Genomic DNA, 26,157 nt, shown 5'->3' on the forward strand with positions numbered 1-26,157 from the left:
ACAGATCCTCCAACAGGATGATGAACCAAAACAGGGCTAAAAACTGAAACGTGATTCTGCTGAACCACAATTCAAAACCAATGTCTGTTTTTCATGTTTCAAGTCCAGCATGTTTGAAAAGGTTTGGTCAGTGAGACTGAAAAATAGCTGCATAAGTTACCATTGGGAACATACCCCTGTAAGAACCCTGACATTACCTTGATAAGATCAAATCCTGCTTCGTAGTGCAGACCTCAGTAAGAGGACGTGTTCCAGTTAGATTCTTATATGTTGTGAGTAGAAGGACTAAGAAGGACTGGTGTTTCCCAGTCTGCAGTCTGCCTGCAGAAAATGAACCAATGGAACAAATGACAGCTGATTATTTCACACACATATTTCAGCTCACAGCTTTAAAATTACAACATTAAACCATTGTTACTACAGAGAATCCTAAAATGATTTTTATAAACACACTTTGATTTAATATATTTCTGAGAGAGATCAACAAAGATCCATGAAAAGGACTCTGATTTATCATTTTCATTTCAAGCCAATAAATATTCACAGATTAATCATTTATCACTGGAAACATTCTTCATGTGATCATGATTCTGTTTGCCTGTAGATGTAGTTCACGTTTACATCGAGACATCTTCTTTAAATGTAATGGTTCAGCAACATTTTATCTGTATTTAAGAATTTTGAATATTTTAGTGGAAAATGCTATCAGAGCACATCCAGACTACTGTAGATGTTCAACAACTCCTCAAAAATATATTCAGTGATGTTTAGAATCAGTCATGTAGGAAAAAAGCTGCCCTGATGTCCACAAACTCAGTATTTCTAGATATGTATAGCCGGTGATCTCTTACTGAGATCACCGGCTCTGTCTCTACATTGATGACAGACTGATGATGTCAGCACTCATGTTGCAGACAGCAGCTCCGCTGGGCGTGTCAGTGAGAAAGTCAGTAACAATTGTGACTTATATGTAATCAGCTTTAAATGATTATGTTTAAATTTAATAAAGTGTAGCAATAAAAGTTCATAAAAACTTTTGGTCCGTTTAATCCAGTCAGTCTCTGAGTAACACCACTCCTCTGTGGGTGTAAACAGTGAACAATAGCCTACTTCCTGTTAGAAGAGAGCCAGAGGTTTGTGACGCAGTATTTTTATTTCGAGGTTTATGTTGAGGCCGCATTTTGTAGCTCAGTGAGCGACATAGCAGCGGCTCCTCGCCGCCTCCTCCACAGTCTAATCGAGGCAAACTGCCTTCAGTCATCAGTAAGTGGATCCACAGTAACAACGACTCTGAGTTCAGCTGCTGACTATCAACTAACTGTTTCTGCTCTCATTCCCGGACTCTGATCACACACACTCACAGAAAATGGCGAACAGGTTACCAGTTGCTTCGAGTCCGTTACTGTGAACTATGCAGCAGCAGATTTGTGCTGTTTGTGCTGGAACTAAGCTGCAGACAGCTGATGTTAACTAAAAAAAAAAAACATCACAGACTGCTTCCATTACCTTCACATGGATATTCACACCGACAAGATCATCTGCGACACCAAGTTCAGGACAAGTGAAAGTGAAACTTTAATAAAAAGAAGAAAAAGCTGGGACAGGAGGGAGGGGTTTGTGGGAAAGCTGGGGCTCAGAAACATAAGTTTAGAGTCACATCCTTTGTTTATCAATCAATCAATCATTTTTCTACAATAATTAAATAGATTCAACATCTTTCTTCAACAGAATTGCAGACTTCACAGATGGTACCTTCCCAAAGGAAAAAGTACTATAGCTTACTAGGGTATATATTAGACTTAATAGTTACTATATGCAATAATGGACTTCTATACATTTTACATCAGATGAAAACTTCGGTTGTAAGATTCAGATAATTATTTATTAAAAGGTAGACATTTTAAATGATAATAAGAAAGAAAATTATTTCTTTGTGCCCCCTTTCCCTGTTAATGCCCTATCGGCCCCCTGGCAAAACTTTGCTAGACCCACCCCTGCACAGTTACCATCCGTCAGCTACGTAGAAAAAGATCCTGGTGTAGAAAGTAATATTAAATAAATTATAACAACAGCTTATCAAGCTTAAACGTGCTGCTGTTGTTCCGCCGCTGGTTTCCTCTTTCTGGTGCAAAGTGGGCGTTAAACAAACAAGAGAGAAAAGCCGATCAGCTGATCATTGATCAGTTTCATGATTGAAGTAGCAGCAGGAGAGGGAGGGAGAAAGAAGAGGCAGTCGATCCATATATCGGTTGCTAAGCTTAACGTGGGAATGTTTTACAAACATTCAGAGATGAACCTACACACTTGCTTTACTTCTCTGGGATACCTTTCTCTGAGATGAAATGGCAGTTTGGTAGCAAGGCTCCAAATGCTCAACCAGACCGCCAACAGGTCTCGCACGCCACAGCCGCTCTATCACGTGACGCACACTGCTCCGACGTGCTAAGGTTATGAGCTGGGTTACACTATTTTGCAAGTTTTGTGAGGTGCTTTTGTGATAGTTAATGGATTGGATTACATTTTTTATTTCTCTCCAATATTCGATCCAGTAATTTAGGTCAGTATCAGACCGATACCGATACGTAATATCGGATCGATCCATCCCTAGTATAAGATATCTAATTTTTCTGCTGATCAAACAGGAAAGTCAAACTGTAATATGCGAGCTAGTCAGACAGTTTTATTTTTAGATTGGAAACCAAACAGGCTTACAATAAAAGTAGAAAACTGAAACCCAGGAAGACAAAATAATGATTCAGCAATGTACAAAGTTGGGAACTAATACACTTATAACTGTTTTCTAAAGGATCGTTTAATGCCATTACAGGAAAGCTAAAGTCTAGCTATCGCTTCATCATTCTAACAGCAAAAGTAAAAATCACAATGAGCCCTGGATGCTCATTAAACTTGTAACCATAGACAATAATGTGTGAATGTCTCTGAGATGTTTGTAAATTCATCTTTTGGGTAACTGCTGTTCAGTGATTCCTCTCAGAAATCAGAGGTTTTCTATTCAGTCAGCTGCACTTTGTTTGCTGCAGAAGTGTCTCAGCTGAACTGAGCTTACAACATACAACATACTGATTGTCACTGTGAAGCTTTAAGTGGAAAAGAAAAACAAGATGTGGATCCTGGAATAATCGTAGCTTCCATCTTGACCAATTATAAAGAAGTTTACAAGGAATCATTTAGAACAGTTATAAAACATCAACTGATTGAATCCATGAATTTGAAAACGTGTTTCTGAGTGAAAGAGACAGACATGTACAGACTGTCTGTTTAAGAGTCAGAGTGTTTCTCTAACAGGAGGAAACTCTTTACACTCAACTCAGCACAGAGTCACTGAGGAACCAGGAAACCAGACTGTAAATCCAGGATAAAGAGGTTCAGTGAATGTGGTGTTGAAGGTGTAAAGGTGGATCAGAGTGTCAGAGGAGACTCTGTAGAAGGACAGAGTGCCAGCAGGACAGTCCACATACACTGCTACTCTGTTAGAGACACAGGAGGAGGAGGAGGAGGAGGAGGAGGATGGGGGGTACAGATATGTTTCTCTGTTACCGTGTACGACAGAGTAACCCTTAACATCAGAGGAGAACAGACTCCAGGACTGATCATTCCTTCCAAACACACAGTCTTTACTGTCTCCTTTTCTTCGGATTGTTCCATAGCTCACTGATATTTGAACCTCTACTTTCCACTCGACCTCCCAGTAACAGCGACCAGTCAGACCATCTGTACACAGCAGCTGAGGATACTGGTAATCAAATCTGTCTGGATGATCAGGATATGACTGATCCTCCTCCACACGTGTCACCTTCCTGTTGTTGTCAGACAATTTGAGATTTCTGTTCACTGTGTTTGTGTTGATTGTGAGTTGACAGGAATCTGATGGAGAGAACAAACACAATCCAGCTGCAGTTATTGATCCATCATCTGTTCATTGATTGACACTTTGATGATGACTCCTGACATCAGAAATGTGAATGAGTGATGTGACAGTTTGAAGATGATTGAATGTGAGCTGCTTTATTTTCATGAATCACATTAAAAACACACTTACACTTCCTCAGACCTGGTGTCAACCATCGGACTCCAGCAGGCTCCACCCTGAAAGGAGGAGGGGGGTCAGACCAGCACAGTCTCTTTCAGCATGCACACATGGACATTACATCTCATATACATACTGTTAGACCCAGATAAATGAATATTTGGACACATACACTTTAATCAATACATGGATGAAATTACTGATGATTTTGACTGATCCTGGATAGAAATACACATAGATATAGAAATGATTTAATGCCACGCTGAAGAAAGACTACTAGTTACAGCAGCATACAGGACAGAAAAAAGTGAATTAGAGATATATTAGAAAAGTAAAAACAGAAAAAGGTAAATAATGGGGCTCTATGGGTGTAGGTGACTGGGCAGGACAAAGCTGTCCCTCTTTACCAGTCTACCAGTTTGTGGTTTCGAAACAGTCCCTCAGCGTCTCATTGGGTTCTGTCAGGTCGCATATTTTAACAATTTTGCTGAATTTCTTCAGGGTGAAATGATGTGGATTCAGGCTTTTAGAAATCCACCACACCCCCTCCGACCAGATCTACAGACTTCACTGCTGATGGTGTTTTATTAGCCTTGGAGATGTAGTCTGAAGCAAATGTTGGAAGCTGTGATCTGAAAGGCTGAGTGGGGATGGGGGGTGGCCTGGGAATCGATGCGTGGAGTTGCTTATTATCAAGTCAGTCTGATTGTCATTTCTAGATTACACTAACTCACAGAGTTATTTAATGTTCATCTGAAGTGAAATTAGTCTGTGGAAATGGAAGGTTTCTTTGTAATCACAATTTGGCCGTTGTCAAACTCACTCAAATCTTTAAATTTGCCCATTTTTCCTGCTTCTAACTCAGTGTTGAGGACAAGGTATTCACTTGCTCCTAATGTATCCCACCAACTAACAGGTTAGTGTTATTCACTTTAGCTGTTAGTGGTTATAATGTTGTGCCTGACCTGTGTATAAACACAGTATGCAAAATAGACTGTTCAATGTGAGTGAAGTTAACACTTGGATTTTCTGTCATTGTTTTCTGAATTACTGTGGACACATGGCACTGTGCATCAACATGATGCACACCAGTCTTCAACTGAACAGGGCAGAATATTGAACTCAGAACCTCTGCCCTCAAAGAATAGGTATGTTGAATGACACCCTTTTAAGCAAAGGATTTCACAAGAATACTTTACTCTCCTCTGAACTATTCAACATGTTTTGAGCAGAGAGTCACAGAAAGCAGAGCACAGACTTTGACAGAAGGCATCAAAGGCACAGGTGTTCATGACACAGTGTTTTCCTTTGCCAAGCTTGACTGGCTGTTGATTATTTCCATTTTTAACAGCCCTAGCTTTACTTTTGTTTTTTGTTTTTTTTACAGCTGGATCTGAGTGGAGCCATTCAGGACCAGGGGAGAAGTATGAAGTCAATTTCCTCTTCTTTGGTGGGACTGCAAGACCTCTCCAGTTTGTGGAGGCCTGGTGTGGATTCTGAAGCTTTACTTTACCATCCTGTCCAGCAACTTCTGTTTCTTTTTGTATTTGTTTTGCAGAACAAATCCGCATGTTGCCTTCAATGAAACCAAGATGACATGCAATGAATTTATCTATCCTAAAAGGGAGATTTTCATGCTTGAACAGGCGATGTTTAATGTTCTTGAACTCTGTTCAACATTAGATGAAGTTGCAGTGCGTTTGCTCTGAAATAGGGGAACCATTACTCTAGTCCAGAGTGGTGGGTATCCGCCCAAACTTATTAGGTGTGGGACGAGCTCAGGTAGATAGTGCATATTGTCTCGATCACCATTAACTTCAGCATGGCACCTGCTCTCCTTACTGCCTATCTGCCACCCACCGCCTTAAGTCAGTGTTCATTTCTGTGCATGGATCCAATCTAATGTCTTCTTCTTCCTCATCATTAGAAACAAACATAGTCTCATCTGCAATTTTTCTCTTGAGATTTGATTAGGACACTTCTGACACAATGGGGCTTTCAAAACTGTTGTTGCCTTCTGTCTCACTTAATACCACAATAGCAATGCTGCATGTTAGGACCTTCTCTTCCTCCAAGGATTGGGACTTGACAAGTTGTGCCATTGATCGCAAGTCTTTTACCTGATCAGGTTTTTTTTCTCAAACAGTCCCACTGGCAAATCATTTTGATGAAGTGTGCCACATCCACTCTGATGAAACATGGTGGTAGTTTGTAGGATTTTTTCTGAAGCAAGACACCAGCGCATTCATTAATGTAGCTCTTCAAATCTGAACGATGTGTTAAAGCCTTCACTAAAGCACCAAGTAAAGCTAAAGAGAAATCACAAATGGCCTCTTTTGGGATTGGTGCTCCAGCACGAATCCATTCTGATAACCATCTTGTGATTGCCTGGACATCATGTCTCTCTGACAACATTTGCACCACTGGGACGTGAGAGTTGTAGCTTCCTGTTAAAACACCTTGATATAGGAAGATATTTCCAGACAAACCATTAGGCCTGAGAAGCTTTTTTACAACTCAGCCAGCTGCATCACAGGCAGCTATGTGGTGCTTCACCATCTTGTACATCAGTATTTGAGTTTGACTCCAGTAGTGACAGAAGAACTTGTCTAATCTAATGTCTCCAATGCTTCCACTGTGAGAAGAACTATATTTTAATGAGTGTAGTGACAGTATTGGATTTTTATGAGCCACTTCTAGTTGATTTTTTTTGTGTTTGGCTTTATGTAGATGGCTTGGCTCTGGATCACCAGTGTCCATAAGCTTTGCTGCCTCTGATGCCCTCCACAGATGGGGCTGCAGTCTTCCTTCACAAAGTTCTTTTGTTACTTGTGCCCACAGACTTCTGGACATGGCTCTCTTAGAAAAGCCAGTGTGCAGTGTGCATCTGTGTTTGCCATTACACACTTTAGCACCATTGGGCAGTGAATTTCAGGTTCCGTCTGACTGTTATGAAACAAGATACAGTCGTGGGGTACATCTTGGCTCGTTTAAAAGTAATGGTGCATGTACTTTTAATCTCTTTCCAGATTCTCTGGCTTACTACATGAGTCCATGTACCTGGCTTCAAAATGGTGTATTTCCTTTTTTTTTTGAAAGTATCCTTTTTGTATGTGACTTCATCTGGAATCATATGTATCCACTGTTCAAATGGGAGCTCCACATTGAAAGTCTTGCAGCCTTTGTTTGTCACTGCTGTCTGTGTCAGTCTCCTTTCATTACTGTAATCCAGAGCAGCCCATACACTGTGTCTGTTTAATTTAACAAAATTGTAAAGTGCTATTGGCGTCATCTTTTCACCAAGTTCTTTGCACAGATTTTGCCATATGTCATCACTTGGAGTTGAAATGTTTCAATTTTTTTTTTTTTTTACTGCTTCTTTTGAAGCACAAAGGACTTCAAACACTGCAGTTTTGTTCACCACTGATTTCTTTGGCATCTGTTAAGCAAAATTAAAAAATGTATTATATTACTGTTACTAGGGCGATCGTGGCTCAAGAGTTGGGAGTTCGCCTTGTAATCGGAAGGTTACCGGTTCGAGCCCCGGCTCGGACAGTCTCGGTCGTTGTGTCCTTGGGCAAGACACTTCACCCGTTGCCTACTGGTGGTGGTCAGAGGGCCCGGTGGCGCCAGTGTCCGGCAGCCTCGCCTCTGTCAGTGCGCCCCAGGGTGGCTGTGGCTACAACGTAGCTTGCCATCACCAATGGGTGAATGTGTGTGTGAATGGGTGGATGACTGGATATGTAAAGCGCTTTGGGGTCCTTAGGGACTAGAAAGCGCTATATAAATACAGGCCATTTACCAGGCCATTTACTGTTTTAATTTGGTTATAACTGTAGTTCAAATATTTAAGTGAAAATAAAATTACTTACTTTGATGCACTGCTTTGAAATAGTGAACTGAAGTGTTGATGATTGCTGTTGATCATGATATCTAGCTTAAAATGGCTTCTGTGCCAATTTTAAATTCCTGTTTTGTTCAGTTCCGGTGTTAATTTAATTTAATTTAGCTTTTTATTTTTGTGTTGCTTTAAATAACATTATTCTATGTTGTGCACTAATTTAGAAAAACACTGCCTTTTGTTCATAAAAAGTGCTATGAATAAAAACTCTTTTTTTTTTTTTTTAAATTCTGCAAGCTTGCATGCTCTAAAATGTACAGAAAAAATGCCTGGTGGTTGTCAGGTTCTACCAGAGGTCTGATTATAAACCTTTACTAATGATTTATCTTTGATCAAGCCAGGCTGAAGGTTTCCCCTGCGTACAGTCTTTCTGCTAGGATAAACAGGCCCTAAACCTGTTTCTATACAAAGAATACAGAAATACTGAAAATGAGTTAATAGTTAAACCTACAGAGATCAAAATGATGAATAAATGGTGCCCACCTACATAAATACCTCTTGTTATTGTTCAGTTAGACTGGTGTTTTTGTTGTAAGCAAAGGAAAGATTGTTCTCAGTGTGTTATTGTCCATGTCACATCTACATGAAACAAACAAGAGCTGAGTGAAGTACACAGAAAATGTTTCCAGCTCTTTCTCCTTTATCAGATATTCTTTCCATACCTGAGAGTGTCCTGTCTCAAGTGTAGATCCTTCAGCCGCTTCATTCCTGAGTCTCCAAGATGGTTGTAGCTCAGGTCCAGCAGTTTCAGATTTGAGGGGTTGGAGCTCAGGGCTGAAGCTATAGAAGCAAAGCCTTCCTCTGTGATCAGACAGCCTGAAAGACTGCAGACACACAAAATAACAGTCCAGCTGTGAACACTTTATTTTAAAAGTTTGGTCTTTTAGGTGTTTTTTTTTAAAAAACAAACAAACAAACAACATATCCATATTCATTTCCATCCATTAAATCAATGTATCTTTATTTATAGTGACCACATGCAACAGACAACAACAGCTGTCTCAAGGTGTTATATTGTGTAAGGTGTAAGGAGTTTATTCTAGCATGACTAAAATGTGGTTCAGAGTCACCTGATCCAGTCCTAACTAAAAGCTATAAATATAAAGGGCGTCTTTTTCTGAACCCAAACTGGGAGCTGGTTCCATAGAAGAGAGACCTCTATCCTAGTTATACAAACTCTAACAGCCAGAAGTAAGTCTGCAGTCTTAGTGTCAAGTGCTCTATTTGAATGGATAAAGTAAGTACTGAACACAGCACCAATTTTCTAAGTAAATTTATTTCTAAAGGTGCTATTGGCATGAAATTCTCAAAAGATATGTGTAACAACCCATCCAATCCACACTTGCAAATAAATTAAACCATAGATGTCCTTAAATTAAGTCTTGTGTAATAATTAGAAGTGACACAGGACAAATGTTTCTAGTGTTGAAAATTTTAGTAAGTGTTCTTACTATTTTTTTTTAATTTTTTGTCTAAAAGCTTTTGTTGGTGGTCACAACTTCAAGATGCCTCCTGTATGGAGAAATTAGTCACATGCATCGCTCAGGTGTGGTTCTTCATCAAAAATAATCTTCAAATCTGGAAGGCTCCATTCTACGAACTCTGACCTTTAGATCTTGCTATAGATTTTCAGTTGGATTCAGTTTGGGTGATTGGCTGGGCCAATCTTTACTTTCTTTCTCTGAAAACAATTGAGAGTTTCCTTGACTAAAACATCCACCCTCATTTCATTTTCATCATCCTGGTAGATGGCAACAGATTTTTATCAAGAATGTCTCGTTGCATTTTTCCAATCATCCTCCCTTCCTTCTATATGAAGCATGCAAGTGCCCTGTGCTGAAAAATACCAATACACTATGATGTTCCCACATCCAAAAGTCACTGCTGGTGTTTTGGGGGTGAAATGCAGTGAAATACTATGGCATCCAAAGATTTTAATTTAGGTCCAATCTGAACAGACTATGTTCTCCTAGTATTTCACTGGCTTGTCTAAATATTTTTCAGCAAACTTTAAATTATGGTGTTTCTTCAGTAATGGAGTCTTGCATGATCAGAGTGCTAATAGGCCATGGTGGTTGAGTGAATTACTTATACTTTTCTTAGCAACAATTATACCTGCTGTTTCCAGGTCTTTCAGTAGCTCCTCACAAGTGATTCTTGGATCTTGGATAATTCTTTTCACTTGTCTGTCTGGCATTTGTGAGGAGCACCTGGTCATTGTCAGTTTATGGTGAAATTATGTTCTTTCTACATCTGGATTATGACACCAACAGAGCTCAATGGAACCTTCAGTAGTTTAGAAATTCTTCTGTAGCCTATACCATCAGTATGCTTTGCAGCAATTGTGAAGGTCTTGAGAGAGCTCATCAGTTATACACATAGCGATATTTTTCTTGTGTGACATCTTGGTTATGAGACACATTTTTATAGGCCATCAGTTGGGACCATGACAAATCATATTAATTTGCACTGAGTGGAAAGATTGCTTTCTAATTACTATGATGTTCCAAGTCTTTTTACACCTACTTTACTTCATGTATTCAATACTTTTTCCCTGTATCATTTCTCATTCTCACACATAATTAATGACCATCTATGGTTTGATTTCTTTGTTTGTTACTGACATCTGGTGATAATTTCATGTCAACAGCACCAAGTAGAAATATATTTACTTAGAAAGTTGGTGACGTGTTAATGCTTATTTTTGCAGTTGTAAATGAGAAGAAGTTGTTGCTCTGGATATAACAGGAAGCCACTGATGAAAAGTCAATATGGATGAAATATGATCTCTCTCTTTCTAGTCACTCTTAGTACTCCCACTGGAAGGTTTTGCTTAAACTAAAGACTCTTCAGGGAGCTTTTAAAGCAGTTTAACCTCAAAGCAATAAATGCCACCCATCAACACTACTCTGAGACTTTGTTTCTAATTCTAGAAACATTAAATAGAGCATTCCCAGTTATTTGTTAAATGTGCACATCAAAGTACATATCCTTAAAAAGTGTATTCAAGTTTCATGACAGTGTTACCAGAAGCTGAGGTAATGCCATCTAGAATAAGCATAAATTAAAAAACAAAAATGAATACATTCTTAAACATCAAGTTAAAGGTAGTCACCCTTGTACTAAATACTCATTCAATTTCAGATTTTTATGTTTTGGTTGTAACTTCAGTAACGAATTCAAACTATTGCAAAGGCAATAAGTTAAACCCTTGTGAGCTAAGAAAACAATTTATGATTATTTGATTTAAAATGATATCGGAACAGGCTTTGCATTATCATAAAAGGGCTGACTGGATATATTACTTTGATTTGTAGACTGTGACAAACTTGTGACAAAAATAATTAGGCCCGGAGAACAGTTAATATTTGATGTGCTTGTGATGTTCATTTTATATTTAAGGTAAAGGGGTTTATTATATTATTATTATATTTATTATAGGGAACAACTCGGAGTTAGCATTTGTGTTTTTTTTTCTGACAAAAGGATGTGTTGGCTGCAATGGCTTGTGAAAGTCAAGAATAAATGTACTTATAGGACTAAAGAATAAGAAGGAAACTCTGAAATGAATTTGTCTTCTTTTATTAATATGGGTTCTGCTCAGTGTTTAACTCAGTCTAATCCTCATGTGTTATCCATCCATGAGGTTTCAATACTATTAACAAGACAATCTACCTGTGTGAAAGTAAAGTTTAGGTTGCGTCTATAAATTGTGGTGACACATGGCATTGAAGAAAAACAAAGTAAAATCACTTCCATCTAATTGAGATTTGCAGGGAGTGAAGTGTATCACAGTTGACATTAAGTGTACACCTGGACAGGTTACCAGTCTACCACAGGGCTAATACGGAGCGATAAGATAATCATACACATTCATTTTTTTTCACCTTTCTTTGTAATTTTGCTTTGTGACATTGTATTTATTTTTATTGAACGAAGTTGATGTTATGTGTTTTAATTGCTGTGACATTAAATTCTCAATACTCTCATTTTGAGAAATCAACCTTTGAAACTCCATCCATCCATTCGCTTCTGCTTATTCTTTTCAGGGTCGTGGGGGGGATGGAGCCTATCCCAGCTGTCTTAGGGCGAGAGGCGGGGTACACCCTGGACAGGTCACCAGTCTGTAGCTTGGCTAACACATAAACATAGACAACGATTCGCACTCACATTCACTCCCACATTCACACCTATGAGCAATTTTCCAATTAACCTATCCCCACTAAGTGAATGTCTATGGAGTGTAGGAGGAAGCTGGAGGACCCAGGGAGAACATGCAAACTCCACACAGAAAGACTTTGAAAATATATATTTCAAAATTCCAGAAACTTTCGTTGCAAAGAGTGAAAAGAGTAAAAAATAGAAATACACCTGGACATGTTATTCTCTGGATTTAAACTAGCCTGGTAACTGGTGTGTGTTCAAACCAGTGTCATGCATATCAGTAATTTTTATCAGTTCAAAAACAAATGAATTTGAAGAAGAAAAACCTTTTCAGCCAATAATCTAACCAAATTTAATTCAAAGTGCCTAAAGAATTCTGTACATGTAGTGGCTTATGCACTAATATGATTCAGATTTTAAGTGGTAATCAGTGTAAAAGTCTGAAACCTGACCTGAGAGTTTCCAGTTTAAAGAATGGACTCTCGAGGCCAACAGACAAAAGCTTCACTCCTGAATCCTGCAAGTTGTTGTTACTCAGGTCCAGCTCTCTCAGACTAACGGGCGGGGAACTGAGAAGTGAGGACAGAGCATCACAGCTTCTCTCTGAGAGGTCACAGCCACTCAGTCTGAAAAACAATGATAATAGTGGTTAAATTAAATCACTTAATATTGAATGTAGAAAAGAAAAACAGAGTGTGCACTACAGTTCTTGGTTATTTAAAATAAATCAAAACATGTCTCAAATTTGTGAAATATAAAACACCTTAAATTTGGCAAGTAATAACACAACTATGCCTATATAATTAAATCTAAACCAGTGAGGAGCTGGTAGATTTAGTCATACTTGTGTAGTACCCACTGGCACAGGCACACTAGGCACAGTCTGTGTTTTTTTTGTTTGTTTGTTTTTGTTCTGTTTTGTTCAGGTAAGTAGAATAAACATTTTACACAGACACAAATGAGTGCATTTTACTTACAGAGCTTTGTTGGAGGCTTTGACCACAGGCAGTAGACTTAGAAGAGCCTCCTCTGAAGCAGAGTATTTCTTTAGGTCAAAGACATCCAGATCTTTTTCTGATGACAATAAGATGAAGACCAGAGCTGACCACTGAGCAGGAGACAGTTTATCTGCAGAGAGACGTCCCGATCTCAGGAACTGTTGGATCTCCTCCACTAGAGAACAATCATTCAGTTCATTCAAACAGTGGAACAGATTGATATTTTTCTCTGCAGACAGATTCTCACTGAGCTTCTTCTTGATATACTGAACTGTTCCCTGATTGGTCTGTGAGCTACTTCCTGTCTGTGTCAGCAGGCCTCGTAGGAGAGTCTGATTGGTCTGAAGTGAAAGACCCAGGAGGAAACGAAGTAACAAGTCCAGGTGTCCATTTGGACTCTGTAAGGCCTTGTCCACAGCACTCTCATAGAAGTATTCATCTGTTTCAGACTGATGCGATGATTTTTGTTGCTTGTCCAGTAGATTAACTCCAGAGTTAATAAATGACAGATGGACATGAAGAGCAGCCAGAAACTCCTGAACACTCAGATGGACAAAGCAGAACACCCTGTCCTGGTACAGTCCTCTCTCCTCTATAAAGATCTGTGTGAACACTCCTGAGTACACTGAGGCTGCTGTGATATCGATGCCACACTCTGTCAGGTCTGATTCATAGAAGATCAGGTTTCCTTTCTGCAGCTGCTCAAAAGCCAGTTTTCCCAGAGCCTCAACCATCTTCCTGCTGTCTGGACTCCAGTGTGGATCTGTCTCAGATCCTCCATCATACTTGACTTTTTTCACTTTGACCTGAACCACCAGGAAGTGGATGTACATCTCAGTCAGGGTCTTGGGCAGCTGTCTTTTCTCTTTGGTTTTCAGCACATCCTCCAGAACTGTAGCAGTGATCCAGCAAAAGACTGGGATGTGGCACATGATGTGGACACTTCGTGATGTCTTGATGTGGGAGAATATCCTGCTGGCCTGCTGTTCATCTCTGAATCTTTTCCTGAAGTACTCCTCCTTCTGTGAGTCATTGAACCCCCTGATCTCTGTCACCATGTCAACACATTCTGGAGGGATCTGATTGGCTGCTGCAGGTCGTGTGGTTATCCAGAGGCGAGCAGAGGGAAGAAGATTCCCCCTAATAAGGTTAATCAACAGGACATCCACTGTGGTGGACTTTCTAGGGTCAGTTAGGATTGTAGTTTTGTGGAAGTCCAGAGGAAGTCGACACTCATCCAGACCATCAAAGATAAAAACAACCTGGACGTTTTCAAAGCTGCAGATTCCTGCTTGTTTGGTTTCAGTAAAGAAATGATGGACAAGTTCCACCAAGCTGAACTTTTCCTCTTTAAGCACATTCAGCTCTCTGAAAGTGAATGGAAAAATGAACTGGATGTCCTGGTTGGCTTTGTCTTCAGCCCAGTCCAGAGTAAACTTCTGTGTTAGGACTGTTTTCCCAATGCCAGCCACTCCCTTTGTCAGCACTGTTCTGATTGGTTGTTCTCTTCCAAGTGAGGCTTTAAAGATGTCTTCTTGTCTGATTGTTGTTTCTGGTCTGTCTGGTTTCCTGGATGCTGTTTCAATCTGTCTGACCTCATGTTCATCATTGACCTCTGCAGTCCCTCCCTCTGTGATGTAGAGCTCTGTGTAGATCTGATTCAGAAGGGTTGGGTTTCCTGCTCTAGCAACCCCCTCAAACACGCACTGGAACTTCTTCTTCAGAGAAGATTTGAGTTCATGTTGAAAATCTGGAGCAAATATTTCTGAACACACACAATAAATACATTTAATGATGGAATTATTATTTAGTGAATACACTTACATTTTTCTTGCCTAAAGAATAGGTTTTTGAATCTATGTTGGTCCATTTCTTGAGACATTCTTAAATTTCCCATTTATGCAGCAGCTTAAATCTTTAAATACATCCTCTTACTGCTCTGCAGACAGTCAGCCAGTTCCTCCTGCCTCATTCTCCTGAGGAAGTGCAGTGTGATTTTCACAAATCCTTCTCTGTTGTTTCTGTTCTCCTCTTTATCTTCACCCTCCAAGACCTCCTCATCCTCTTTCTGGCTCCCTAAGGATTCTGGGTAATCTGAACTTAGAATTTTCTGGATCTCCTTCAGCTCATTCTTCACAAAAGTGATGATGTTATCCTCCAGTCGCTGGAACAGAAGATGATATGAATAATCCAGCCAGACTGAAACCATTGACCAAAACCTCAGATGATGGACACATTAACAATTCAGTGGTCTATAAAGTGCAGTATGGGGTGAACAGAACAGATGTAAGAGCAGTTGTTCTGCATGTACAGACCATAAATACAGAGTCCAAATGTGTTTGATGCTGGTTGGCAGGTTGATCAATGGGAACCTTTGAACTCTCCTGGTCCACTCTATGAAGAATCATGAAGAATTAGTTCACATTATGACTTTCCACACAGAGATAAATACAAGCTAAAGGACACAAGAGATGCTTTGCTGTTTGTCTTGGTGTCAAACTGAGAATCTTCTCTCTGACATTTGAGAAGATCAGATCAGATGAGAAGTATGAAGAGTTTTGTTTTGGATTTTGTTTATTTTCATTTTTATATTTCGGACTAGTCAGGTCTTAAATTTTAAAATGATAAATTTATCTTAACCCCTCTATGAAGTACATCCCGTGAGATCAAGAACTTTGTGAACATTCTTCCCAGAGCTTGTTATTCACCTTCATTATTGTCCTTTTTGATAGGTTTTTGTGGCTGACATTAACTCAGAGTCAGAAATCATGGCTGTTATGTTTGTCTTAAAGAAAGACATAATTAATCTACTTGACATTTTTATGACTTAAAAATGGGTCACGCTCCCAAAGTAAACCATATATCTCACTAATTAGGAATTTCTTTAGCATCAAACAATTTGCACTATCAAAAAGAGCCATAACTCATCATAATCACCAGGTGAACCTCATATAAAATAAAAACTATAGAAAACAAAAACTTTCTAAACTAACCATTAGTACTAATTATTAGCTTGCAAAACAAACGCTCTTCTTTAACAGGTGTTCATATAGTAGTATAACATATGAAATAAATGTATTTAAAACGTGTAAATAGGTCAACACAAATCCAGTACATAGGTACAAACATCTAGCATAATAATTCCCACTCCAACTTCATGGCCTTCCAGTGTATTTAGGTCAATTGTGTTAATACAATATGTAAAAATTACACTCACTATAGAAACACATCCTACAAATACTCATTCTTCAATCTTTGACTGCTGTATTTATGAAAAGACAAACTCCAAAAACACACAGCTTTACATATGAACATAGAAATGTGTGTGAAAAGAGCTGAGCTGGCATTAAACATAATGTAAACATTTTAAGAAACAGCATTTAGTGACACATTACCTCTCTGCAGCAGAAGAATTTTCTTTAAAATTAACATTAAAGTTCTTTGACTCATCACTTTTTAATGACACACAGCTGGGTTCAGGTTTCTGATACATCCTGATAGAGAAAAAAACCCAAACCACACTTTAGGTTAAAGTTTTAAATTCTGTAAAGAATTGTGAAACTAAAATAGTTTTGTATAAACTAGAAGAAAACTAATTCCAAGCATGATGGATATGATGGAGCAAACTACAGCAGATATAATAAATAATCCAAAACTCAAATCATTCTATTCAACAATTTGTCATCTGAAATATTTTTTGGCCCCATTTTAATGCTGAGACATACTTAGTCTGTGTCAGATAAATGTCTTTGTTTCAAATCAATATTAAAATCATTTAAATGGTCGCTCTTTAAGGACACACAGCTGGGTTCAGGTTGATGTTTACGTTTAGTTCCTCGTTTCTTCCTGTGAATAATGATGGAGCAGTGATGTGAGTGCTGAGCTGTGACATGGAGAAGAGTCATGGACAGTTAGAGATGCTCATCTCACCTCTGAGCTTTGGTCTGGCTCTCATGTTCCCCACACAGAGTGGTTTTAGAGGGAGGGACTCCCTCCTCTCTGTCCTCACACTGATCCATGCTGCTGAATTCACATCAGCTCACACACACTTTCTACCTTCACCTGCAGAGGAAACACAAATCAGTCATGTGCACATCAACTGAAATCCTCCTTTCCATCATGTGTGCTGTCCAAATATCAGCTGCTTCTTTTGTCCTTCCTCTCAGTGTCAGCTGAATGCAGTCAGACAGCAGTGTGAGGCAGAGGAAGCTGCCAGCAGCTGCTCTACTTCTACTATCAGTCCACTAGATGGCGCCATAAAACACACATGATGCATTCACTGACACACACTGACTCACTGTGACTGGAAATTTCAGTCCATTAAGCCTCCACTCATCTGCATTGTACCCCCCACCCCCACCACCACCACCTGGAGCCAGGAGGGTTTTCTCACTGAGACTAGCCTTCCTATCGTCTTTGGGTCAAATCTGACCAATTTATAACCTAAAACACTCATAAATATTGTGTTTTACATCTGATTACCCACTGAACGACCTACTGAACTGAATTTGGTGGTGAAAAATGTTTGTTATGCTAATTTAAGAGCTGTTGAAACAGACCGGTCAACACTAAAGTAAGGGGTGGGAGGTAAACGCGTCAGGAGGACTAGATGCAGGAAACTCAGTCGCTTCCTTTGGCAGATCTAAATCTCAGACTAAACAATTTCACTCTGGCTGAGTGAACAACTGTGGACAGAAGAGATACTAGATGATGGATCTTCAAATTCCTCATCACTAGAATGTTGTGCATCTGGAGACAATGAAAAAAAGTGAAGTCATAGAGCAAACTGCATTTAATTTTTGAAAGTGCTGAAGAAGAGTCTCCACTCCACACATGGACTGACGCACAGGTGAGCTACTTCCTGGAAGGAGTCAAGACTCCACCTGAAGCAGGACAGGAAGGAGGTGCTCAGCAGGAGCAGCAGACTTTAACGTGAAAAGTAAAGGTTCCCTCTTTTCTTCTTTTTCCTCACTTTCAACATCTTCTCTGATTTTCCTGTAAATATCACTCTCCCAGGTGACACAGGAACATCTCCCTCCTTTCCTTCCTGTTGGTATTGGATTAAATCTGCCCTTTGATTTCCCTCCCACCAACATGTTCAGGAAGCAGGCACAGCATAACTTCAAAAAGCCTCCTCTGATCTCATAAATAAGATCAAATCAAAGTTTTTCTGTGTCTCTACACAAACAGAAAGCATTAAAGTTCAAAGCTCCATTCTCATTGAGGATGAGCCATTTTTAAATACAGATCATGTTGGGACACAATAAGTAGCTGTGAGCCAGGAAATGACTGGAACTGAATTGGATACAGGCGTGATCAAATTTAAATTTGCATTGCTGCTGCTTTCCACGCAGCCAGCCCCTTGAACTTTGAATTGTGGACTTTTATGCTGTCTACCTTTGGGTCACCCACAGAAGTGTTTGGCCTGTAGGGAAATTAACACGCCTTCTAAAGAGCACAGATGGCCACATAAGAACAGTAAAAGTCGCAGTGCGGGATAAAACGTATACAAAAACCTGTAGCATGTCTCATCCCCCTGCCTTCACTTCCTGAAAAAGACCGTTGACTATGGTAATTTACACATATTTCCTACTAGAAATATGGGGGCGGCTGTTGTAAAGATTCTTGTTTTTCTCACCCTTTTTTCCCTCACTCTCCTTCAGCTCACCAGATTGACCTTGTTTCCCTTTCTCACCATTGATTGGCTCTGGACTTTGTCCCTTAATTGCACTCACCTGGCACACGTTATATAAGGACTGCACTCACTTACAGCTCACTCTTTTCACTCTCACATGGGGTGGGAGCTGAGGTGAGTTTGATTTGGTCTCTTGAGTTTAAACCTTTATTCTTAAGGTAGGTTAGTGACTTGTAGTCCAACCTTGTTTTCTCTTTTAGAGTTTAGCAGTCTGTGTGTGTCTTCCTTTAAGTTGAGTTATCACTGATTACAATTCAATAAACTGAAATATACTTCAACAGATTGATTGCTGTTTTTTTCACATTCTGACCGGATGGTGATAACAACCTCAAACTTCCTTTGAACCTCCTCATTAACACAATAATGAACTCCTCCATAAAACAATCTGGCCATCAAAATCAAACTGGAATCCGTCACGTGCACCAGTGTCACCATCACATCTCCAGTTTTATAGTTTGACTATGAGCCCAGAGCTTCAGAGTCAAAGTGAAAACTGAGTCCTAATAAACATCTCATCACAGTCAAACTTCTCTGTTAAAGAGGACCAGACAGTTCTAGATGTGATGTAAAGTGGATGGTGAGAAACATTTCATGATATTGAAGCCAACCTGCAGTCTTCTGATTAAGACACTCAGACAGTTATTCTGATGTGAGGAGAATACATCTCTACCTACAGACTCTAAAAGTCTGTGAGCTGATATTTGTAGAGTTTATTGTTGGAGGAACTTTGTGGTTTGATTGCCAAGACATCAAAGATGAAATAAATCTCTACATAAACACGCTAACAAAACCTCAGAGAATCAATTAATCCCAATTAATTATTGGGTCATATCTCCAGTGTTTCCTCGGAGGGGGCTCTCTGCACCAGGGCTGTGATTGACCGTGGCTGCTGGGGCTCTGTGGGTCCTCTCAGCCTGGCTGGGGGGCTTCTTTGCCTCCCTCCTGCTGTGTGCCCAGCCTGGAGGCTGCGGTCTGTGACCGGCTCCAGGTGCAGACGGCTCCCTGTGATATTGTTTCCTCACTTGGCTCATGTGTACCCAGCCCAATTTTACTCTTTAAGTGTGCGTGTGTGTGTGTGTGTGTGTGTTGGGGGTGGGTGGGCTGCTTTTAACCATGTAAAGCACTTTGTGCTACATTTTTTGTATGAAAAGTGCTTTATAAATAAAGATTGATTGATTGATTGATTGATTGATTGATTGATTGATTGAATCAAACTTCAGTTCTGAAACTCCACTTTCACAACAAAAGCTGCAGCTGCAGAAGTTACTGTGGTTTTACTAGAGAGATACAGTAATCAAAACAATCCTGAATTAACATTTCTGACAGATTTCTATGAAAATAAATAATGGTGGTAGACATGGAGCCTCCGGGGAAGAATAAAACATCACAGTTTGTCAGTTAGCAGAGTTTTTAAATGGTTTTGAAAAAATCAATTATTCATTTAATTCAATTTGCTCATGATTCTATATATGCAGATTTTGTGCTTATTGAAACAGAAGTTTATTTAGATGAAGATAAAAATGAGTTTTCATTAACAGAACATAGAATGACATCTTTCCAGTTTTATCATTACCCCTATATCCACACATTATCAGCAGAGAGACAGGCTATTTAATTTTACCTTGTATTTATTACAGATTTTCCATCTATCCACACATCACATGTCACATATGTGATCATTCACACTCCCTGGTCTCCTTTTCAGCCTGTTAGTATTTCATGTGTTGTTTGTAGGGACTATAGAACTGGTGTAGCTCGTATCAGTGGCACTGTGACTGACTATGTAGCTGTGAGGGACTAACTACAGAAGAACTGCAGTGAATCCCTCAAAGCCTCCATAAATCCATCCTGCAGTATCACTGCAGACTGACAAGCAGCACTCAGGGGGAACCAGCAGGGGGCGCTCACTGATTCCTGTTAAATATTCTCCATGAATTATGAAGAATATTTAACAAATGAACATGAACCTTGGCGCTCCATAAAACAACTTGAGTATCAGTCAGACTGGAGTCCAGCATCTGAACCATCTGAGCTAAAATCAGAACTTGTTTTATAGTTTATAGTTTGATTTGTGAGGCTGTATCTAATCTAATCTAATCTGTTCAGAGTTCACAAGAAAACTGAGTCTTAATAAATATCACGTTACAGTCTGATCTCCTCTGTTAAAGAGGCTCAAACAGTGGCAGATGTGATATGAAATGCAGAATGAGAAACATTTAATGAAGCTGGTAACAACCTGCAGCCGTCTGAAGACACTGACACAGACTGTTCATCTGAAGAGAAGAGAGTAAACCAAATATCTACTTGTAGATGTTGTCAAGTTTATATTCAAGGCACATTTTGGTTTTGAGTCTTTATCCAATGCATCACAGTCTTCATCTGTTCTCTGCATAAACACACTAACAAAGAGCAGCAGCTGCTTTGTGATGAAGACGAAACCTCAGAGACTCTAATGAATCAAAGTTCCACTTACTCAGCTTCTTCCAAAGAACTTCTTCACTCTTTGGTTCTCCACTGTGTGGAACACGTCTGTTTAGAAAAACAGAAAATCCTTTGCTTCTTCTCTGTGATCTGGCTGCCGCCACATTGAACACTTTAAACCAAAAAAGAGTCTTAAGATGCAGCTCAGACCTCAAAGATCAGCTGCTGCACCTTAATATGTCTTTAAACTTACCAATGATTACAACAGCAACAACTTCCTGCTGTGACTCTGATGCTGTAACACAAACAGACACAGCCACACCCAGCCTGCTTGTACAAATATGAACATTTGTACTGCAAAGGTTCAAATATTAACAAATCTGTTTATAGACTACTTCTTCCAGTTAGAGTAGGTACCAGCAGCTACTTCAGACATTTGGAAGGAATCATGTCGGATAAATATAAGTAATAAATAATGGATGAATCTAATTATTTGTAAAAGTTAAGTGTTCCTGCAAAAAAACAACAAAAATAACAACAACAACAACAACAATAAAACAACAACCCCTAGATAGTGTGCAGTGAAATGTGCTGCCCAGTATCAGAAAGCTTTGTCTCAGTCACAGGTCACAGATCCTCCAACAGGATGAACCAAAACAGGGCTAAAAACTGAAACGTGATTCTGCTGAACCACAATTCAAAACCAATGTCTGTTTTTCATGTTTCAAGTCCAGCATGTTTGAAAAGGTTTGGTCAGTGAGACTGAAAAATAGCTGCATAAGTTACCATTGGGAACATACCCCTGTAAGAACCCTGACATTACCTTGATAAGATCAAATCCTGCTTCGTAGTGCAGACCTCAGTAAGAGGACGTGTTCCAGTTAGATTCTTATATGTTGTGAGTAGAAGGACTAAGAAGGACTGGTGTTTCCCAGTCTGCAGTCTGCCTGCAGAAAATGAACCAATGGAACAAATGACAGCTGATTATTTCACACACATATTTCAGCTCACAGCTTTAAAATTACAACATTAAACCATTGTTACTACAGAGAATCCTAAAATGATTTTTATAAACACACTTTGATTTAATATATTTCTGAGAGAGATCAACAAAGATCCATGAAAAGGACTCCGATTTATTATTTTCATTTCAAGCCAATAAATATTCCCAGATTAATCATTTATCACTGGAAACATTCTTCATGTGATCATGATTCTGTTTGCCTGTAGATGTAGTTCACGTTTACATCGAGACATCTTCTTTAAATGTAATGGTTCAGCAACATTTTATCTGTATTTAAGAATTTTGAATATTTCAGTGGAAAATGCTGTCAGAGCACATAAAGACTACTGTAGATGTTCAACAACTCCTCAAAAATATATTCACTGATGTTTAGAATCAGTCATGTAGGAAAAAAGCTGCCCTGATGTCCACAAACTCAGTATTTCTAGATATGTATAGATCTTACTGAGATCACCGGCTCTGTCTCTACATTGATGATAGACTGATGATGTCAGCACTCATGTTGCAGACAGCAGCTCCAGTGGGCGTGTCAGTGAGAAAGTCAGTAACAATTGTGACTTATATGTAATCAGCTTTAAATGATTATGTTTAAATTTAATAAAGTGTAGCAATAAAAGTTCATAAAAACTTTTGGTCCGTTTAATCCAGTCACTCTCTGAGTAACACCACTCCACTTTGGGTGTAAACAGCGAACAATAGCCTACTTCCTGTTAGAAGAGAGCCAGAGGTTTGTGACGCAGTATTTTTATTTCGAGGTTTATGTTGAGGCCGCATTTTGTAGCTCAGTGAGCGACATAGCAGCGGCTCCTCGCCGCCTCCTCCACAGTCTAATTGAGGCAAACTGCCTTCAGTCATCAGTAAGTGGATCCACAGTAACAACGACTCTGAGTTCAGCTGCTGACTATCAACTAACTGTTTCTGCTCTCATTCCCGGACTCTGATCGCACACACTCACAGAAAATGGTGAACAGGTTACCAGTTGCTTCGAGTCCATTACTGTGAACTATGCAGCAGCAGATTTGTGATGTTTGTGCTGGAACTAAGCTGCACACAGCTGATGTTAACTAAAAAAAAAAAAAAAATCACAGACTGCTTCCATTACCTTCACATGGATATTCACACCGACAAGATCATCTGCGACACCAAGTTCAGGACAAGTGAAAGTGAAACTTTAATAAAAAGAAGAAAAAGCTGGGACAGGAGGGAGGGGTTTGTGAGAAAGCTGGTGCTCGGAAACATAAGTTTAGAGTCACATCCTTTGTTTATCAATCAATCAATCAATTATTTTTCTACAATAATTAAATAGATTCAACATCTTTCTTCAACAGAATTGCAGACTTCACAGATGGTACCTTCCCAAAGGAAAAAGTACTATAGCTTACTAGGGTATATTAGACTTAATAGTTACTATATACAATAATGGACTTCTATACATTTTACATCAGATGAAAACTTCGGTTGTAACATTCAGATAATTATTTATTAAAAGGTAGACATTTTAAATGATAATAAGAAAGAAAAGTATGTCTTTGTGCCCCCTTTTCCCTGTTAATGCCCTACCTGGCCCCCTGGCAAAACTTTGCTAGACCCACCCCTGCACAGTTACCAGCTGTCAGCTACGTAGAAAAGGATCCTGGTGTAGAAAGTAATATTAAATAAATTATAACAACAGCTTATCAAGATTAAACGTGCTGCTGTTGTTCAGCCGCTGGTTTCCTCTTTCTGGTGCAAAGTGGGCGTTAAGCAAACAAGAGAGAAAAGCCGATCAGCTGATCATTGATCAGTTTCATGATTGAAGTAGCAGCAGGAGAGGGAGGGAGAAAGAAGAGGCAGTCGATCCATATATCGGTTGCTAAGCTTAACGTGGGAATGCTTTACAAACATTCAGAGATAAACTTACACACTTGCTTTACTTCTCTGGGATACCTTTCTCTGAGATGAAATGGCAGTTTGGTAGCAAGGCTCCAAATGCTCAACCAGACCGCCAACAGGTCTCGCACGCCACAGCCGCTCTATCACATGACGCACACTGCTCCGACATGCTAAGGTCATGAGCTGGGTTACACTATGTTGCAAGTTTTGTGAGGTGCTTTTGTGATAGTTAATGGATCGGATTACATTTTTTATTTCTCTCCAATATTCGATCCAGTAATTTAGGTCAGTATCAGACCGATATCGATACGTAATATCGGATCGATCCATCCCTAGTATAAGATATCTAATTTTTCTGCTGATCAAACAGGAAAGTCAAACTGTAATATGCGAGCTAGTCAGACAGTTTTATTTTTAGATTGGAAACTAAACAGGCTTACAATAAAAGTAGAAAACTGGAACCCAGGAAGACAAAATAATGATTCAGCAATGTACAAAGCCGGGAACTAATACACTTATAACTGTTTTCTAAAGGATCGTTTAATGCCATTACAGGAAAGCTAAAGTCTAGCTATCGCTTCATCATTCTAACAGCAAAAGTAAAAATCACAATGAGCCCTGGATGCTCATTAAACTTGTAACCATAGACAATAATGTGTGAATGTCTCTGAGCAGTTTGTAAATTCATCTTTTGGGTAACTGCTGTTCAGTGATTCCTCTCAGAAATCAGAGATTTTCTATTCAGTCAGCTGCACTTTGTTTGCTGCAGAAGTGTCTCAGCTGAACTGAGCTTCAGAGAAACACAACATACTGATTGTCACTGTGAAGCTTTAAGTGGAAAAGAAAAACAAGATGTGGATCCTGGAATAATCGTAGCTTCCATCTTGACCAATTATAAAGAAGTTTACAAGGAATCATTTAGAACAGTTATAAAACATCAACTGATTGAATCCATGAATCTGAAAACGTGTTTCTGAGTGAAAGAGACAAACATGTACAGACTATCTGTTCAAGAGTCAGAGTGTTTCTCTAACAGGAGGAAACTCTTTACACTCAGCACAGAGTAACTGAAGCACCAGGAAACCAGACTGTAAATCCAGGATAAAGAGGTTCAGTGAATGTGGTGTTGAAGGTGTGGAGGTGGATCAGAGTGTCAGAGGAGACTCTGTAGAAGGACAGAGTGCCAGCAGGACAGTCCACATACACTGCTACTCTGTTAGAGACAGAGGAGGAGGAGGAGGAGGAGGAGGAGGAGGAGGATGGGGGGTACAGATATGTTTCTCTGTTACCGTGTACGACAGAGTAACCCTTAACATCAGAGGAGAACAGACTCCAGGACTGATCATTCCTTCCAAACACACAGTCTTTACTGTCTCCTTTTCTTCGGATTGTTCCATAGCTCACTGATATTTGAACCTCTACTTTCCACTCGACCTCCCAGTAACAGCGACCAGTCAGACCATCTCTACACAGCAGCTGAGGATACTGGTAATCAAATCTGTCTGGATGATCAGGATATGACTGAACCTCCTCCACACGTGTCGCCTTCCTGTTGTTGTCAGACAGTTTAAGTTCTCTGTTCACTGTGTTTGTGTCGATTGTGAGTTGACAGGAATCTGATGGAGAGAACAAACACAATCCAGCTGCAGTTATTGATCCATCATCTGTTCATTGATTGACACGTTGATGATGACTCCTGACATCAGAGATGTGAATGAGTGATGTGACAGTTTGAAGATGGTTGAATGTGTGCTGCTTTGTTTTCATGAATCACATTAAAAACACACTTACACTTCCTCAGACCTGGTCTCAACCATCGGACTCCAGCAGGCTCCACCCTGAAAGGAGGAGGGGGGTCAGACCAGCACAGTCTCTTTCAGCATGCACACATGGACATTACATCTCATATACATACTGTTAGACCCTGATAAATGAATATTTGGACACATACACTTTAATCAATACATGGATGAAATTACTGATGATTTTGACTGATCCTGGATAGAAATACACATAGATATAGAAATGATTTGA

The 26,157-nt window shown here is 39.5% G+C and overlaps 3 protein-coding genes and 2 long non-coding RNA genes across 15 annotated transcripts in view; 1 reads left to right on the plus strand and 4 right to left on the minus strand.

Annotated features, from left to right (window-relative positions):
- LOC106098977 (NLR family CARD domain-containing protein 3) overlaps nt 1-1,684 on the minus strand; it is a 63,089-nt gene extending 61,405 nt beyond the window's left edge. Inside the window, exons 1-2 of one of the 2 annotated variants that reach the window (XR_001225291.3) lie at nt 1,507-1,593; nt 198-321 (exon numbers count right to left, since the gene is read on the minus strand). The gene's annotated coding sequence lies outside the window, so the exon portion shown is untranslated. Of the gene's footprint in view, nt 1-197; nt 322-1,506 lie in introns of both variants that reach the window. The other variant, XM_019352225.2, reaches the window with a different exon arrangement.
- LOC109196997 (NLR family CARD domain-containing protein 3) overlaps nt 1-26,157 on the minus strand; it is a 501,803-nt gene that overhangs the window by 116,537 nt on the left and 359,109 nt on the right. The window lies entirely within an intron of this gene.
- LOC112843771 (uncharacterized) lies at nt 2,278-25,348 on the plus strand. Its single transcript, XR_003216256.1, has 3 exons — nt 2,278-3,273; nt 8,980-8,981; nt 25,124-25,348. It is a non-coding gene; the product is annotated as an uncharacterized LOC112843771 (long non-coding RNA).
- The window catches only part of LOC109196903 (NACHT, LRR and PYD domains-containing protein 12-like), a 28,329-nt gene continuing 10,025 nt past the window's right edge, over nt 7,854-26,157 (minus strand). Inside the window, exons 3-4 of the mRNA XM_025902728.1 lie at nt 8,612-8,773; nt 7,854-8,528 (exon numbers count right to left, since the gene is read on the minus strand). Of these exons, the coding sequence (XP_025758513.1) occupies nt 8,462-8,528; nt 8,612-8,773 (229 nt within the window). The 3' untranslated portion in view covers nt 7,854-8,461. The remainder of the gene's footprint in view (nt 8,529-8,611; nt 8,774-26,157) is intronic.
- Nucleotides 17,116-23,627, minus strand: LOC102075947 (uncharacterized). Of its 7 annotated transcripts, none has more exons than XR_002058244.2 (5): nt 23,354-23,627; nt 22,051-22,174; nt 21,481-21,522; nt 21,280-21,335; nt 17,159-17,173 (listed from the first exon to the last, which is right to left on the minus strand). It is a non-coding gene; the product is annotated as an uncharacterized LOC102075947 (long non-coding RNA). The 7 variants fall into 7 exon arrangements; XR_002058243.2 differs by lacking the exon at nt 17,159-17,173 and adding an exon at nt 20,497-21,079; XR_002058245.2 differs by lacking the exon at nt 21,481-21,522 and having other exon boundaries at nt 17,130-17,173; nt 23,354-23,625.

Source organism: Oreochromis niloticus, linkage group LG23 (genome assembly GCF_001858045.2).
Source record: "Oreochromis niloticus isolate F11D_XX linkage group LG23, O_niloticus_UMD_NMBU, whole genome shotgun sequence".
NCBI classification, from domain to species: Eukaryota; Metazoa; Chordata; class Actinopteri; order Cichliformes; family Cichlidae; genus Oreochromis; species Oreochromis niloticus.